Raw genomic sequence first — 17,698 nt, 5'->3', positions numbered from 1 at the left:
TTCAGCATTCGCTTAATGACTACAGCGTTCGCTTAACAACTACTGTAAAAATGTTCAAAAAATTAAGTCCAGTCACATGATGCTTTGACTTTTTAACTGCAACAATGTACGACTGTAATTCAGGGCTCAATCGCAGTCTCAGGTTGAGGACCACCTGTACTGATAATGTGACTTCAGGCTCAAAGAGAAAAACATTACAGATTTGTAGTGATGAGGAGAGAGATGCTGTACTTAAATATCTTCTAAGTAAATGTTGAAGCATTCACTGCCCTAACAAATAGAGACAGTTCTTCTTTCTTCAAGAATGGCCTTGCTGGTCTCAAATATGTTCCATTTTAAATTTCCAAATATCATAAACTAGGAACAAAAAACAAGAAATAAACAGCAGGCTCAAAGTAACCAGCTTCATAACTTATCCTTCAGTTATAGTGAAATATTAAACCACAGGCATCCCAGAAACAGAACAAATTCTTATTTTTTTTTCAGGTTTGCAGGTTTACTTCCAAAACGTCTATTGTTTCACATAGATATCCTTTTTCTTCCTCCAACGGGAGAATTCTCATTTATTTATATTCATATTTTAAATTCTGTCCTTGTATCCTCTTTGAGTTTATAAAAATATCTAACTTTGATATAATGCCCCAAACAGGAACAAACGTAGTTATCGTTATGACTGCATTTCTGAAGGATGGGCTTCAGAGTGGGTTGTGTAGGGATTAGAGAAATTTCAAAGGAAGGTTGAGGAAAAATATTGGAAGCAGGATTAAGTACACATAGTACAGGAAGTCCTCAACGTACAACAGTTCATTTAGTAACCCTTGAAAGTTACAATGACACTGAATAAAGTGACTTATGACCGTTTTTCACACTTACGACCTTTGTAGCAGTCCCATGCTCACGTGATCAACATTCAAATGCTTGGCAATTGGTTCATCCTTATGACCGTTGCTATGTCCGGAGGTCATGCGATCACCTTTTGCAACAGTTTGAAAAGCAAAACCAATGCGGAAGCCAGTTTCACTTAACAACCGTGTTACTAAGTTATCAAGCGCAGTGATTCATTAAGCAACTGTGGGAAGAAAAGTCGTAAAAGGGACAAAACTCACTTAACAAGTGTCTCCCTTAACAACAGAAATTTTGAGCTCAGTTCTCATCGTAAGTCGAGGACTACCTGTGCAGGAAAATCAAGCTGAGACTTGAGTCCATAACAAACTGATATTTAATTTGAGTTTGTCCCAAGAAGCTTTATAGTAACAAAATTGTCAATATTGTAAAATTTACATTAAAAACAACGTGAAAATGGATTATAAACAGGTTGCCTTAGCTGTACGATATTTCTACCCAATCCTGCCTTCCTTGGCTCTAAAGATGTATTTATACAGATAGTCCTCGACTTACAACCGTTCATTTTTTGACCCTTGAAAGTTACAACAGCCCTGACAAAGTAACTGATGACCATTTTTCACACTTACAACCTTTGTAGCAGTCCCATGATCATGTGATCAAAATTCAGATGTTTGGCAATTGGTTCATACTTATGACCGTTGCTGTGTCCGAAGGTCATGTAATCCCCTTTTGCAATCCTTTCAACAGCAAAATCAATGCGGAAGGCAGATTCACTTAACAACCGTGTTACTAACTTCACCACTTAATTCACTTAACAGCTGTGGCAAGAAAGATTGTAAAAGGAGAAAAACTCACTTAAAAACTCTCTCGCTTAGCAACAGAAACATTGGCTCAATTGTGGTCGTAAGTCGAGCACTACTAGTATAACTCTTAGTAGTTTTCTTAGGGCTAAGACTCCAAGCTTTCCTTCCATCTGCCACTCCCAGCTCCCAAATTACTCACTTCTCTTCCCTCCAAGAATACAAATATATAAATATAAATATAAACCAGAAGAGGAACCCAGTGTTACTATCCTTTGATTGACGAGTCTAAGATCCAATCCCCACTCACTGAATTTCTGGGCAACAGGAAATGGCCTCCTCCTTTCCCAACACGGGGCCTAAAAATCCAGCCTGAGCTGAGGAAGGTCTGTAGTCCTTGCAGTTTGTCCTGCTGTAGTCACCTCTCGGGCTGAGACAGGTAGCATTGTCAGTTCTTTCCACACATTTTTGCAGTGAAGACAGTTCCGCGCAAAGACAAAATTCCACAAGTAACTATGAATAGGATTATGGTGGTGATAAAATACCAGGGCAAAACAAGGCAAGGCAACAGTAAGTAATGGTTACACTGGATATTTCCCATTTGGGACCAAATCTTTAAAAAAATATCTCTCTCTCTCTCTCTCTCTCTCTCTCTCTCTCTCTGTGTGTGTGTGTGTGTGTGTGTGTGTGTGTGTTTGTGTGTTTGTGTGTATTTGTGTATGTGTGTGTGTTTATTTAGCATATGGAATATCATACATGGATTTGCAATATATATTAACATTTCATGTAGACCAATAAAACATAATATAATATAAATTTGAAAAAGATCTATGTTCTAAACCAGGGGTCTTCAAACTTGGCTCTTTTATGATTTGTGGACTTCACCTCCCAGAATTCCTCATCCAGAATTCCTCATCCAGGCATGCTGGCTGAGGAATTATGGGAGTTGAAGTCCACGAGTCATAAAAGAGCCAAGTTTGCCTACCCCTGGTCTAGGCCATCTAACCATTGAAGCAAAGCATTGTTTATATTTAAAAATGAGAGACTGTATATGCCTTCAGTTTACAGCGGGACATGAACTGATCTACGATTTGACGTGGTACCCGCACATTTAAACACCGGTTTGCTGTTCATGAGACCTAATGCTAATTGCTGTCTAAATTGTCCTGGCGCAGAATTGTTCCCTCATGCTGTTTAGTTTCCTTTTCAGAAAATACTGAAAGTAAATATAAAGGTAAAACCAGAAACTTTTCTTTTTGGTTTAATGGAAAAAAGACTTGGACAAAATGATGGAACTTCAATGTTATATACGCTGACTGCAACAAGACTAGTTTATGCACAAACATGTAAGGACATTTCGATCTCCACAATGGCGGAATGGCTGCAAAAGTTGATGGAGTTAGCAGAGATGGCTAAATTGACTCCTTTGATGAAAGAAAAAGACATAAGTCCTTTTGTTTCTACTTGGAAACCCTTTCTGGACTTCTGCACTTCTAGGCGGCTGGGCTAGAAGATCTCCAAGGTCCCTTCCAACTCTGGAATTCAGCTTCTAAGTGGCTTTTATGGCCTCCGACAAATGTCTTTTGGGGGTTTTATCTTCCAGCCTATTATTAAATGGTAAATATAGAATCTTTCTTCGGTAAGTAAACTCATATTCCAAAAGTTTCCAGGTTGGTTATTAATTTTAAGATGTATATTGCAAGACATGATCATTGCTTCTTGTGTATAGAAGAAATAACCCTCCAAATTACAGGAAGCCTTAACTTACAACACTTCATTTAATGACCATTCGAAGTTACAACGTCACTGAAAAAAGGGACATGTGAACCTTTGAGAGCTGTATGCAACGAAATTTCATTTTGATGTATGCCAATTGGTGTACATTCAAAGTGACAATAAAGTTGTTGTTGTTCTTGTTATTATTATTATTATTTTCACAAATACGACCTTTGCAGCATCCCCATGATTATGTTATCAAAATTAAGATGCTTGGCAACTGGTTCACACTTATGACCGTTGCTGTATCCCCAGGTCATGTGATTTTCTTTTGTGACCTTCTGACAAGCAAAGTCAATGGGGAAGCCAGATTCACTTAAGAACCAGGTTACTAACTTATGAACTGGAGTGATTCACTTAACAGGTGTGGCAAGAAAGGTCATAAAATGGGGTAAAACTCTGACGAAATTGGTGCCCCTCTCTAAGTGGTCAGATTGCAGTCGCTGTCAGGTCACCATTTGCATGGAGAGAAATGGCCAGTCTGGGAGTTGCACTCACCTCTCCAGAGAAAGTCGGTTAGAAGAGTTGGATTGCATATTTTGCTAGTGTATGCCTTGTAGCAACAACCTAGCATGACTTACAAGAAATTATGGCCTCTTAGCTACTATAAGTTGGGTATTGTTCTGTAAAATTCCTTATGAACTTTTGTCACACTTTCGTCCATTGCAGAACCCCATGGTCACGTGATCAATATTCAGATGCTTGGCAACTGACTCATGTTTAGGACGGTAGCAGTGTCCAGGGGTCATGTGATCAACTTTTGCGCCCTTCTGACAAGCAAAAGCAATGGGGAAGCCAGTCTTAACAACTGTGTTACTATCTTAACAACTGCAATGATCTACTTAACAACTGTGGCAAGAAACATTGTAAAATGAGGCAAAAGTCACTTCACAAATGTTCCATTTAGCAACATATATTTGGGGATCAATTGGGGTAGGTTGAGGACTACCTGTATGTAGTTGAGGAACCTCTGGAAGTGTCAGGTTTCCATTAATATTGTAACTAAATACTAATTCACTGTATGCTGTAGAACGGTGGGAAAAAATGGGACAAAGCTCAGACAAAGAATTTTGCTGAAATTTACATTTAATGAAAAGTTTACCCTATTCCTAACAAAAGTGTAATGAAAATAGGCCTAAGCTAAATTAGTATATATAAAATCTTTTTTACTTTTATTCTCCGAACAATAACTAGAACAACAAGAGCAAGTACAACAAAAAGAACAATTACAAAAACAACAACAATAACAAGACGCAGAAAGTTCCTTGGGGGAAAGTGGCTCATCGCTGGTCTTCGCTGCTGGGTCGGATTCCGCCGTCCATCGCCGTCCGTCTATATGCAGATAGAATAACAGAACAGAATACCAAGAGTTGGAAGGGACTTTGGAGGTCTTCTACTCCAACCCCCTACTCATGAACACATTGTTCCCAGCATCGCCTCCATCTGTCTGCTGTGCTAAATAGCCAGCTTCTGGTCCAGCCCATCAAGAAGGGCGAGACTTCCTCCTTGTGAATAAAAGAGCTGCCCTTTGCTGCTCCTGCCTTTTCTCTGCCCTACCTGTTCTCGGATGAGTGTATAAAGCAGTTCCTCCTCCAAACTAACCATCTGCAGCTGTGTGCTTTCCCATCCGAAAGCCTCCTGGCTGTCCTGCCGCACCTGTGCTCCAGCCAAATCCCTCTCCTCTGGCTGCTCGGAGGCATTGACCAACTCACCTCCTGATGTGCCTGGGACTGGTTCATCCTTCTCCGATCTGCCAACTGGAGAGGCATCTGGGGAAGCATCTGGGGGAGTAATCAAAGGCTTTTATTAGTACCACACGCTTTCTATAAAAGTACAAACACTTTGTTCTTTTTGGAGTTACTTTTGATACTTTTGTGGGGTTTTCTTAATAAGGACACTGGAGAAGGTTGCCATTTCCTTCTCCAGTGGACCATGTTGTGTTAGCGCTCTGCACTATGACCTGTCTGACTTGGGTGACCCTGCACGGCAGAGCGTATTGCTTCATTGAGCTTTGCAAGACTTCAACACAACAACAAAGAGGCTAAAATAGGTACCTCTTTTAATTAGAGACTGAAGTCCAGGGAGTCTTCCTCCAGGCTGCTGAGATTCTCCAGCGTGCCTTCCCCTTCTTCAGGAGAATCCTGTGAATGACAATGATTCCTCTTTAGCCATCAGTGAAAAGAGACTCAGAATTCCTAAAAGAGGTCCTATTGAATCAGGATCCTCATCGGGAACAATGCTTCTGTTGCAATCCCCACCCCCACCCAGCCATTCCCGCAGAAATGTAGGCTGTCTACTCTGCCCCTTAATGCCCTGCCCAGAAACAACAGGGTGCTGGAGAGGAGGAAGCAGAAAAAGGAAAGGGATAAGCACGGTGGTTCATATCCATTTAGGATACCAGTCCACTGCATTGGGCCCTTCCCTGCTGCTTTGCGGTACCCAACCAATCGCAACAGAGCTTGAGTGTTAGCCTAAATATGTTGTCCCAAGGGCCAGGTGTCACCTTGCTCCACTGCCCAGAGCCCTCCAGCACAGTTCACTCAGATTAGGAGAACTGAATAGAGGGACTCTATCCTTCCCCAAGAGAAAACACTTTGTCTTTCTTACCCACGGACTGGACGAAAGGCTGGCCTCCAAAGCCTCTGCAGCCTGCTCCCAGCTTCCCTCAGACACCTCATCCAAGAGGGCAGAAATGGAGTCGAAATCCTCCAGGCTGTTGATCCCGGAGCCCACCTGCACTTCCATCGAATCCTGCTAGTGACAGTATCGAGGCTAAATCCTAAGCCTTCTGCATCCCAATAAGATTGCTAAAGGACAGGGTGCGTTCAGGCCCTGTGTGCCAACAGCAAGAGAGCCTCCATCGGCCCCATTGCCAAGACTTTCTTACCTCCGAGGTCTGCGTCTTCTCCTCAGTAGGAGAGAGCTCCTCTTCTGCCGGCTGGTCTTCTTCGTCCTGAAATAACAATGTGAAGGTTCTGTCTGTTGGCATCTCCACAGAGACAATGCTTCTTCTTTTAGTGGGGCAGAAGCTGTTCAGGTCTTACCGACTCAACGCAGGTCTCCAAAATGGGGGGGAGTCGCGGCCTCCAGTGCTCTTGCTTTTTCTCTCTGGGGAGCGAAACGAAGAGGCCAAAGGTGAAAAGTAGCCACGGGCCCTTTTTAAAAAAGTGGTCCCGTGGAGGTTCTAAGAACCCTTCCAGCTGGCCTGCCAAGGGGATTGGCCTGCCAAAGGGGCTGCCCTCAGTCATTCTTCCTTTGCAGAGGCAGAGGGCAGAGATGCCTCCCTTCTGCAAAGGTTTCACCCTCCGAGGTGTTACCTACCTTGATAAGCAGGCACTGCTTTCCTCCTGCACGTCGTCCCTTGGTTGGCATTCTTCCAAAGGATCCTGAAATAACAATGCAAATATTACAACTGTCGGCATATCAACAAACCCGCAGCGAAAGGGCTTCTGCATGGTGAGGAGCTGGTCTGGGCTTACCGACTCAGTGCAGGTCTCCGAGATAGTTAAGAGCCGCGGCCTCCATTTCGCCATGTTCTCATTTCTGGGGAGAGAATGAAGAGCCAAAGATGAAAAGTAGCCATGCGATGCCTCCCCTCTGCAAACGGTTCTTCGAGCCCTTTTCTTTAGGGCTTTAGTGCGTCCGCCTTTTCGGGGGCTTCAGAATACTTCAGCTGAGAACACCTACCTCATTGAAATAAGAACTGGCGCCACCTCTTCCTTCCTGGGGATCCGGGCGGTGGCACGAACACCCATCAAAACCTGCAAGTAACAATTGTTCATTGAAGGAATAAATGAAAAGTCCTCTGCATGTGATGGAATGTTTATCTTCCCCAAGAGGGAAAGGCTGCACTCCACAGGGAATAGAGACAGCAGATCATGGAAAAGTTGGCTAATGGGAAGAGGCTCAAAATGGCTCTTTCTTAGAATGTCCCAGTATTTCCCTTCCAAGCCATCAAGATCTTTTCCCGAATCCAAAAGGCTCCTCTTGACTTTCCTAGGCTGGCCAGGTTCCCCCAAGTGAGAATTCCTCCCTTTCCCCACCCGGTTTTGAGGCAAGGACCCTGACTGGCCATGTCACAGAAGAGTCCTTACCCCTTGGGAGGAAGACCTGTGTCCATCAGACACACAAAGATGTGTCTGCCATTCTCCCTTCTGGTCATGCCGCTTCTGTCCCTCGTCAGTCCTGGCCAAAAGAAGAAGGTGACATGTCAAAGGTTATCCTTCTAGGTCTGCCTCTCCTTTCTAGGACCGGCCATTCAGCCTGCCCAACTTTTTGCCTCTGCAACCCCTTGCACACAGGAAGCCATCTTGAGGAGAGGCTCTTAGAGACCCTGCAGTCCATCAATGTTGCCCCACCATGCCCAGGGTTTGTGGAGAAGGGGGTGGTACCTGTCAGGAGGCTCAGGAAGGTCCTCTACGTCGCTCTTCGTGCAGCAGAAGAGCGCTGAACATCTTTTCCAGATGTTCTGTGAAGAGAAAAGAAATAGGCATAAGTCAGTCATAAGAGTTGGGAAACATGACTTTCTCCCCTACTACTGCCAATTTCTTGGCAGCTGAGATGGCCACACTTACTCTAAAAAACCGTCGTACAGCCATGACCCCAAGCAGCTGTTGGTCCTTTCACTGCACGAAGGGAGAATGGACAGCTGGGGCCTGATTGGTGGCTTTTCAGGGAAACTGTCAACCTGGTTGCTTTGGCAACCAGGTAAACATTGGCCACATTCTAAACCTGCCCAAGGAGGGCAGCTCACCTGGGTTTAGGAGTGTCTGGATGGCCCGGTGGCTGACTCCTTTGGTGGCTTTTGGCCTCTGCCTTTCACGTGGGAAGTTGTTTGTTCATGAAAAAGAGAGAAGCACAATCATTGTGGCACAAAGCACAGAGGGAATCATACAATCCTAGGATAGATGGGAATTTTAGTCCAACCCCCTGCCCAAGGAAGGGCTCCCCATACCATCTCAGACAAATGACTGTCCAATCTTTTCTTGAAAATCTCCACAATGCAGCACACACAACTCTGGGATATTTCCTCTCCATACTCACACAGACTTCAGGCATGACCTCCCCGGCGGCCATGTTGCAAAGCGTTATTTTGAGCCTTCAGCGTTCACTTAATGACTTCAGCATTCGCTTAATGACTACAGCGTTCGCTTAACAACTACTGTAAAAATGTTCAAAAAATTAGGTCCAGTCACATGATGCTTTGACTTTTTAACTGCAACAATGTACGACTGTAATTCAGGGCTCAATCGCAGTCTCAGGTTGAGGACCACCTGTACTGATAATGTGACTTCAGGCTCAAAGAGAAAAACATTACAGATTTGTAGTGATGAGGAGAGAGATGCTGTACTTAAATATCTTCTAAGTAAATGTTGAAGCATTCACTGCCCTAACAAATAGAGACAGTTCTTCTTTCTTCAAGAATGGCCTTGCTGGTCTCAAATATGTTCCATTTTAAATTTCCAAATATCATAAACTAGGAACAAAAAACAAGAAATAAACAGCAGGCTCAAAGTAACCAGCTTCATAACTTATCCTTCAGTTATAGTGAAATATTAAACCACAGGCATCCCAGAAACAGAACAAATTCTTATTTTTTTTTTCAGGTTTGCAGGTTTACTTCCAAAACGTCTATTGTTTCACATAGATATCCTTTTTCTTCCTCCAACGGGAGAATTCTCATTTATTTATATTCATATTTTAAATTCTGTCCTTGTATCCTCTTTGAGTTTATAAAAATATCTAACTTTGATATAATGCCCCAAACAGGAACAAACGTAGTTATCGTTATGACTGCATTTCTGAAGGATGGGCTTCAGAGTGGGTTGTGTAGGGATTAGAGAAATTTCAAAGGAAGGTTGAGGAAAAATATTGGAAGCAGGATTAAGTACACATAGTACAGGAAGTCCTCAACGTACAACAGTTCATTTAGTAACCCTTGAAAGTTACAATGACACTGAATAAAGTGACTTATGACCGTTTTTCACACTTACGACCTTTGTAGCAGTCCCATGCTCACGTGATCAACATTCAAATGCTTGGCAATTGGTTCATCCTTATGACCGTTGCTATGTCCGGAGGTCATGCGATCACCTTTTGCAACAGTTTGAAAAGCAAAACCAATGCGGAAGCCAGCTTCACTTAACAACCGTGTTACTAAGTTATCAAGCGCAGTGATTCATTAAGCAACTGTGGGAAGAAAAGTCGTAAAAGGGACAAAACTCACTTAACAAGTGTCTCCCTTAACAACAGAAATTTTGAGCTCAGTTCTCATCGTAAGTCGAGGACTACCTGTGCAGGAAAATCAAGCTGAGACTTGAGTCCATAACAAACTGATATTTAATTTGAGTTTGTCCCAAGAAGCTTTATAGTAACAAAATTGTCAATATTGTAAAATTTACATTAAAAACAACGTGAAAATGGATTATAAACAGGTTGCCTTAGCTGTACGATATTTCTACCCAATCCTGCCTTCCTTGGCTCTAAAGATGTATTTATACAGATAGTCCTCGACTTACAACCGTTCATTTTTTGACCCTTGAAAGTTACAACAGCCCTGACAAAGTAACTGATGACCATTTTTCACACTTACGACCTTTGTAGCAGTCCCATGATCATGTGATCAAAATTCAGATGTTTGGCAATTGGTTCATACTTATGACCGTTGCTGTGTCCGAAGGTCATGTGATCCCCTTTTGCAATCCTTTCAACAGCAAAATCAATGCGGAAGGCAGATTCACTTAACAACCGTGTTACTAACTTCACCACTTAATTCACTTAACAGCTGTGGCAAGAAAGATTGTAAAAGGAGAAAAACTCACTTAAAAACTCTCTCGCTTAGCAACAGAAACATTGGCTCAATTGTGGTCGTAAGTCGAGCACTACTAGTATAACTCTTAGTAGTTTTCTTAGGGCTAAGACTCCAAGCTTTCCTTCCATCTGCCACTCCCAGCTCCCAAATTACTCACTTCTCTTCCCTCCAAGAATACAAATATATAAATATAAATATAAACCAGAAGAGGAACCCAGTGTTACTATCCTTTGATTGACGAGTCTAAGATCCAATCCCCACTCACTGAATTTCTGGGCAACAGGAAATGGCCTCCTCCTTTCCCAACACGGGGCCTAAAAATCCAGCCTGAGCTGAGGAAGGTCTGTAGTCCCTGCAGTTTGTCCTGCTGTAGTCACCTCTCGGGCTGAGACAGGTAGCATTGTCAATTCTTTCCACACATTTTTGCAGTGAAGACAGTTCCGCACAAAGACAAAATTCCACAAGTAACTATGAATAGGATTATGGTGGTGATAAAATACCAGGGCAAAACAAGGCAAGGCAACAGTAAGTAATGGTTACACTGGATATTTCCCATTTGGGACCAAATCTTTAAAAAAATCTCTCTCTCTCTCTCTCTCTCTCTCTGTGTGTGTGTGTTGTGTGTTTGTGTGTATTTGTGTATGTGTGTGTGTTTATTTAGCATATGGAATATCATACATGGATTTGCAATATATATTAACATTTCATGTAGACCAATAAAACATAATATAATATAAATTTGAAAAAGATCTATGTTCTAAACCAGGGGTCTTCAAACTTGGCTCTTTTATGATTTGTGGACTTCACCTCCCAGAATTCCTCATCCAGGCATGCTGGCTGAGGAATTATGGGAGTTGAAGTCCACGAGTCATAAAAGAGCCAAGTTTGCCTACCCCTGGTCTAGGCCATCTAACCATTGAAGCAAAGCATTGTTTATATTTAAAAATGAGAGACTGTATATGCCTTCAGTTTACAGCGGGACATGAACTGATCTACGATTTGACGTGGTACCCGCACATTTAAACACCGGTTTGCTGTTCATGAGACCTAATGCTAATTGCTGTCTAAATTGTCCTGGCGCAGAATTGTTCCCTCATGCTGTTTAGTTTCCTTTTCAGAAAATACTGAAAGTAAATATAAAGGTAAAACCAGAAACTTTTCTTTTTGGTTTAATGGAAAAAAGACTTGGACAAAATGATGGAACTTCAATGTTATATACGCTGACTGCAACAAGACTAGTTTATGCACAAACATGTAAGGACATTTCGATCTCCACAATGGCGGAATGGCTGCAAAAGTTGATGGAGTTAGCAGAGATGGCTAAATTGACTCCTTTGATGAAAGAAAAAGACATAAGTCCTTTTGTTTCTACTTGGAAACCCTTTCTGGACTTCTGCACTTCTAGGCGGCTGGGCTAGAAGATCTCCAAGGTCCCTTCCAACTCTGGAATTCAGCTTCTAAGTGGCTTTTATGGCCTCCGACAAATGTCTTTTGGGGTTTTATCTTCCAGCCTATTATTAAATGGTAAATATAGAATCTTTCTTCGGTAAGTAAACTCATATTCCAAAAGTTTCCAGGTTGGTTATTAATTTTAAGATGTATATTGCAAGACATGATCATTGCTTCTTGTGTATAGAAGAAATAACCCTCCAAATTACAGGAAGCCTTAACTTACAACACTTCATTTAATGACCATTCGAAGTTACAACGTCACTGAAAAAAGGGACATGTGAACCTTTGAGAGCTGTATGCAACGAAATTTCATTTTGATGTATGCCAATTGGTGTACATTCAAAGTGACAATAAAGTTGTTGTTGTTCTTGTTATTATTATTATTATTTTCCACAAATACGACCTTTGCAGCATCCCCATGATTATGTTATCAAAATTAAGATGCTTGGCAACTGGTTCACACTTATGACCGTTGCTGTGTCCCCAGGTCATGTGATTTTCTTTTGTGACCTTCTGACAAGCAAAGTCAATGGGGAAGCCAGATTCACTTAAGAACCAGGTTACTAACTTATGAACTGGAGTGATTCACTTAACAGGTGTGGCAAGAAAGGTCATAAAATGGGGTAAAACTCAGATGAAATTGGTGCCCCTCTCTAAGTGGTCAGATTGCAGTCGCTGTCAGGTCACCATTTGCATGGAGAGAAATGGCCAGTCTGGGAGTTGCACTCACCTCTCCAGAGAAAGTCGGTTAGAAGAGTTGGATTGCATATTTTGCTAGTGTATGCCTTGTAGCAACAACCTAGCATGACTTACAAGAAATTATGGCCTCTTAGCTACTATAAGTTGGGTATTGTTCTGTAAAATTCCTTATGAACTTTTGTCACACTTTCGTCCATTGCAGAACCCCATGGTCACGTGATCAATATTCAGATGCTTGGCAACTGACTCATGTTTAGGACGGTAGCAGTGTCCAGGGGTCATGTGATCAACTTTTGCGCCCTTCTGACAAGCAAAAGCAATGGGGAAGCCAGTCTTAACAACTGTGTTACTATCTTAACAACTGCAATGATCTACTTAACAACTGTGGCAAGAAACATTGTAAAATGAGGCAAAAGTCACTTCACAAATGTTCCATTTAGCAACATATATTTGGGGATCAATTGGGGTAGGTTGAGGACTACCTGTATGTAGTTGAGGAACCTCTGGAAGTGTCAGGTTTCCATTAATATTGTAACTAAATACTAATTCACTGTATGCTGTAGAACGGTGGGAAAAAATGGGACAAAGCTCAGACAAAGAATTTTGCTGAAATTTACATTTAATGAAAAGTTTACCCTATTCCTAACAAAAGTGTAATGAAAATAGGCCTAAGCTAAATTAGTATATATAAAATCTTTTTTACTTTTATTCTCCGAACAATAACTAGAACAACAAGAGCAAGTACAACAAAAAGAACAATTACAAAAACAACAACAATAACAAGACGCAGAAAGTTCCTTGGGGGAAAGTGGCTCATCGCTGGTCTTCGCTGCTGGGTCGGATTCCGCCGTCCATCGCCTTCCGTCTATATGCAGATAGAATAACAGAACAGAATACCAAGAGTTGGAAGGGACTTTGGAGGTCTTCTACTCCAACCCCCTACTCATGAACACATTGTTCCCAGCATCGCCTCCATCTGTCTGCTGTGCTAAATAGCCAGCTTCTGGTCCAGCCCATCAAGAAGGGCGAGACTTCCTCCTTGTGAATAAAAGAGCTGCCCTTTGCTGCTCCTGCCTTTTCTCTGCCCTACTTGTTCTCGGATGAGTGTATAAAGCAGTTCCTCCTCCAAACTAACCATCTGCAGCTGTGTGCTTTCCCATCCGAAAGCCTCCTGGCTGTCCTGCCGCACCTGTGCTCCAGCCAAATCCCTCTCCTCTGGCTGCTCGGAGGCATTGACCAACTCACCTCCTGATGTGCCTGGGACTGGTTCATCCTTCTCCGATCTGCCAACTGGAGAGGCATCTGGGGAAGCATCTGGGGGAGTAATCAAAGGCTTTTATTAGTACCACACGCTTTCTATAAAAGTACAAACACTTTGTTCTTTTTGGAGTTACTTTTGATACTTTTGTGGGGTTTTCTTAATAAGGACACTGGAGAAGGTTGCCATTTCCTTCTCCAGTGGACCATGTTGTGTTAGCGCTCTGCACTATGACCTGTCTGACTTGGGTGACCCTGCACGGCAGAGCGTATTGCTTCATTGAGCTTTGCAAGACTTCAACACAACAACAAAGAGGCTAAAATAGGTACCTCTTTTAATTAGAGACTGAAGTCCAGGGAGTCTTCCTCCAGGCTGCTGAGATTCTCCAGCGTGCCTTCCCCTTCTTCAGGAGAATCCTGTGAATGACAATGATTCCTCTTTAGCCATCAGTGAAAAGAGACTCAGAATTCCTAAAAGAGGTCCTATTGAATCAGGATCCTCATCGGGAACAATGCTTCTGTTGCAATCCCCACCCCCACCCAGCCATTCCCGCAGAAATGTAGGCTGTCTACTCTGCCCCTTAATGCCCTGCCCAGAAACAACAGGGTGCTGGAGAGGAGGAAGCAGAAAAAGGAAAGGGATAAGCAGGGTGGTTCATATCCATTTAGGATACCAGTCCACTGCATTGGGCCCTTCCCTGCTGCTTTGCGGTACCCAACCAATCGCAACAGAGCTTGAGTGTTAGCCTAAATATGTTGTCCCAAGGGCCAGGTGTCACCTTGCTCCACTGCCCAGAGCCCTCCAGCACAGTTCACTCAGATTAGGAGAACTGAATAGAGGGACTCTATCCTTCCCCAAGAGAAAACACTTTGTCTTTCTTACCCACGGACTGGACGAAAGGCTGGCCTCCAAAGCCTCTGCAGCCTGCTCCCAGCTTCCCTCAGACACCTCATCCAAGAGGGCAGAAATGGAGTCGAAATCCTCCAGGCTGTTGATCCCGGAGCCCACCTGCACTTCCATCGAATCCTGCTAGTGACAGTATCGAGGCTAAATCCTAAGCCTTCTGCATCCCAATAAGATTGCTAAAGGACAGGGTGCGTTCAGGCCCTGTGTGCCAACAGCAAGAGAGCCTCCATCGGCCCCATTGCCAAGACTTTCTTACCTCCGAGGTCTGCGTCTTCTCCTCAGTAGGAGAGAGCTCCTCTTCTGCCGGCTGGTCTTCTTCGTCCTGAAATAACAATGTGAAGGTTCTGTCTGTTGGCATCTCCACAGAGACAATGCTTCTTCTTTTAGTGGGGCAGAAGCTGTTCAGGTCTTACCGACTCAACGCAGGTCTCCAAAATGGGGGGGAGTCGCGGCCTCCAGTGCTCTTGCTTTTTCTCTCTGGGGAGCGAAACGAAGAGGCCAAAGGTGAAAAGTAGCCACGGGCCCTTTTTAAAAAAGTGGTCCCGTGGAGGTTCTAAGAACCCTTCCAGCTGGCCTGCCAAGGGGATTGGCCTGCCAAAGGGGCTGCCTTCAGTCATTCTTCCTTTGCAGAGGCAGAGGGCAGAGATGCCTCCCTTCTGCAAAGGTTTCACCCTCCGAGGTGTTACCTACCTTGATAAGCAGGCACTGCTTTCCTCCTGCACGTCGTCCCTTGGTTGGCATTCTTCCAAAGGATCCTGAAATAACAATGCAAATATTACAACTGTCGGCATATCAACAAACCCGCAGCGAAAGGGCTTCTGCATGGTGAGGAGCTGGTCTGGGCTTACCGACTCAGTGCAGGTCTCCGAGATAGTTAAGAGCCGCGGCCTCCATTTCGCCATGTTCTCATTTCTGGGGAGAGAATGAAGAGCCAAAGATGAAAAGTAGCCATGCGATGCCTCCCCTCTGCAAACGGTTCTTCGAGCCCTTTTCTTTAGGGCTTTAGTGCGTCCGCCTTTTCGGGGGCTTCAGAATACTTCAGCTGAGAACACCTACCTCATTGAAATAAGAACTGGCGCCACCTCTTCCTTCCTGGGGATCCGGGCGGTGGCACGAACACCCATCAAAACCTGCAAGTAACAATTGTTCATTGAAGGAATAAATGAAAAGTCCTCTGCATGTGATGGAATGTTTATCTTCCCCAAGAGGGAAAGGCTGCACTCCACAGGGAATAGAGACAGCAGATCATGGAAAAGTTGGCTAATGGGAAGAGGCTCAAAATGGCTCTTTCTTAGAATGTCCCAGTATTTCCCTTCCAAGCCATCAAGATCTTTTCCCGAATCCAAAAGGCTCCTCTTGACTTTCCTAGGCTGGCCAGGTTCCCCCAAGTGAGAATTCCTCCCTTTCCCCACCCGGTTTTGAGGCAAGGACCCTGACTGGCCATGTCACAGAAGAGTCCTTACCCCTTGGGAGGAAGACCTGTGTCCATCAGACACACAAAGATGTGTCTGCCATTCTCCCTTCTGGTCATGCCGCTTCTGTCCCTCGTCAATCCTGGCCAAAAGAAGAAGGTGACATGTCAAAGGTTATCCTTCTAGGTCTGCCTCTCCTTTCTAGGACCGGCCATTCAGCCTGCCCAACTTTTTGCCTCTGCAACCCCTTGCACACAGGAAGCCATCTTGAGGAGAGGCTCTTAGAGACCCTGCAGTCCATCAATGTTGCCCCACCATGCCCAGGGTTTGTGGAGAAGGGGGTGGTACCTGTCAGGAGGCTCAGGAAGGTCCTCTACGTCGCTCTTCGTGCAGCAGAAGAGCGCTGAACATCTTTTCCAGATGTTCTGTGAAGAGAAAAGAAATAGGCATAAGTCAGTCATAAGAGTTGGGAAACATGACTTTCTCCCCTACTACTGCCAATTTCTTGGCAGCTGAGATGGCCACACTTACTCTAAAAAACCGTCGTACAGCCATGACCCCAAGCAGCTGTTGGTCCTTTCACTGCACGAAGGGAGAATGGACAGCTGGGGCCTGATTGGTGGCTTTTCAGGGAAACTGTCAACCTGGTTGCTTTGGCAACCAGGTAAACATTGGCCACATTCTAAACCTGCCCAAGGAGGGCAGCTCACCTGGGTTTAGGAGTGTCTGGATGGCCCGGTGGCTGACTCCTTTGGTGGCTTTTGGCCTCTGCCTTTCACGTGGGAAGTTGTTTGTTCATGAAAAAGAGAGAAGCACAATCATTGTGGCACAAAGCACAGAGGGAATCATACAATCCTAGGATAGATGGGAATTTTAGTCCAACCCCCTGCCCAAGGAAGGGCTCCCCATACCATCTCAGACAAATGACTGTCCAATCTTTTCTTGAAAATCTCCACAATGCAGCACACACAACTCTGGGATATTTCCTCTCCATACTCACACAGACTTCAGGCATGACCTCCCCGGAGGCCATGTTGCAAAGCGTTATTTTGAGCCTTCAGCGTTCACTTAATGACTTCAGCATTCGCTTAATGACTACAGCGTTCGCTTAACAACTACTGTAAAAATGTTCAAAAAATTAAGTCCAGTCACATGATGCTTTGACTTTTTAACTGCAACAATGTACGACTGTAATTCAGGGCTCAATCGCAGTCTCAGGTTGAGGACCACCTGTACTGATAATGTGACTTCAGGCTCAAAGAGAAAAACATTACAGATTTGTAGTGATGAGGAGAGAGATGCTGTACTTAAATATCTTCTAAGTAAATGTTGAAGCATTCACTGCCCTAACAAATAGAGACAGTTCTTCTTTCTTCAAGAATGGCCTTGCTGGTCTCAAATATGTTCCATTTTAAATTTCCAAATATCATAAACTAGGAACAAAAAACAAGAAATAAACAGCAGGCTCAAAGTAACCAGCTTCATAACTTATCCTTCAGTTATAGTGAAATATTAAACCACAGGCATCCCAGAAACAGAACAAATTCTTATTTTTTTTTTCAGGTTTGCAGGTTTACTTCCAAAACGTCTATTGTTTCACATAGATATCCTTTTTCTTCCTCCAACGGGAGAATTCTCATTTATTTATATTCATATTTTAAATTCTGTCCTTGTATCCTCTTTGAGTTTATAAAAATATCTAACTTTGATATAATGCCCCAAACAGGAACAAACGTAG

The 17,698-nt window shown here is 43.6% G+C and overlaps 2 protein-coding genes across 4 annotated transcripts; both read right to left on the bottom strand.

Annotated features, from left to right (window-relative positions):
• Window positions 1-4,490: 4,490 nt before the first annotated feature.
• On the bottom strand, window positions 4,491-8,091 carry LOC120299050. Of its 2 annotated transcripts, none has more exons than XM_039323450.1 (12): window positions 7,997-8,091; window positions 7,814-7,890; window positions 7,517-7,607; window positions 7,110-7,183; window positions 6,902-6,965; window positions 6,744-6,808; window positions 6,467-6,530; window positions 6,310-6,375; window positions 6,030-6,176; window positions 5,477-5,563; window positions 5,135-5,203; window positions 4,491-4,754 (listed from the first exon to the last, which is right to left on the bottom strand). In XM_039323450.1, the coding sequence occupies exons 1-10, from the start codon at window positions 8,018-8,020 to the stop codon at window positions 5,486-5,488; spliced, it is 750 nt and encodes a 249-aa protein (XP_039179384.1). In that variant the 5' UTR covers window positions 8,021-8,091; the 3' UTR covers window positions 4,491-4,754; window positions 5,135-5,203; window positions 5,477-5,485. The 2 variants fall into 2 exon arrangements, with proteins under 2 accessions (XP_039179384.1, XP_039179386.1); XM_039323452.1 differs by having other exon boundaries at window positions 6,030-6,173; window positions 7,997-8,067.
• Window positions 8,092-12,985: 4,894 nt separating this feature from the next.
• LOC120299051 lies at window positions 12,986-16,583 on the bottom strand. Of its 2 annotated transcripts, none has more exons than XM_039323453.1 (12): window positions 16,492-16,583; window positions 16,309-16,385; window positions 16,012-16,102; window positions 15,605-15,678; window positions 15,397-15,460; window positions 15,239-15,303; window positions 14,962-15,025; window positions 14,805-14,870; window positions 14,525-14,671; window positions 13,972-14,058; window positions 13,630-13,698; window positions 12,986-13,249 (listed from the first exon to the last, which is right to left on the bottom strand). In XM_039323453.1, exons 1-10 carry the CDS (start codon window positions 16,513-16,515, stop codon window positions 13,981-13,983), a joined length of 750 nt encoding a protein of 249 aa, XP_039179387.1. In that variant the 5' UTR covers window positions 16,516-16,583; the 3' UTR covers window positions 12,986-13,249; window positions 13,630-13,698; window positions 13,972-13,980. The 2 variants fall into 2 exon arrangements, with proteins under 2 accessions (XP_039179387.1, XP_039179388.1); XM_039323454.1 differs by having other exon boundaries at window positions 14,525-14,668; window positions 16,492-16,575.
• Between the last annotated feature and the right edge of the window lie 1,115 nt (window positions 16,584-17,698).

This window comes from Crotalus tigris, unplaced genomic scaffold (genome assembly GCF_016545835.1).
Source record: "Crotalus tigris isolate CLP2741 ecotype Arizona unplaced genomic scaffold, ASM1654583v1 scf7180000024192.52159, whole genome shotgun sequence".
NCBI lineage: Eukaryota > Metazoa > Chordata > Lepidosauria > Squamata > Viperidae > Crotalus > Crotalus tigris.
Note: the sequence above shows the minus strand (reverse complement) of the source record. Positions and strands in the feature narration are given on the sequence as shown.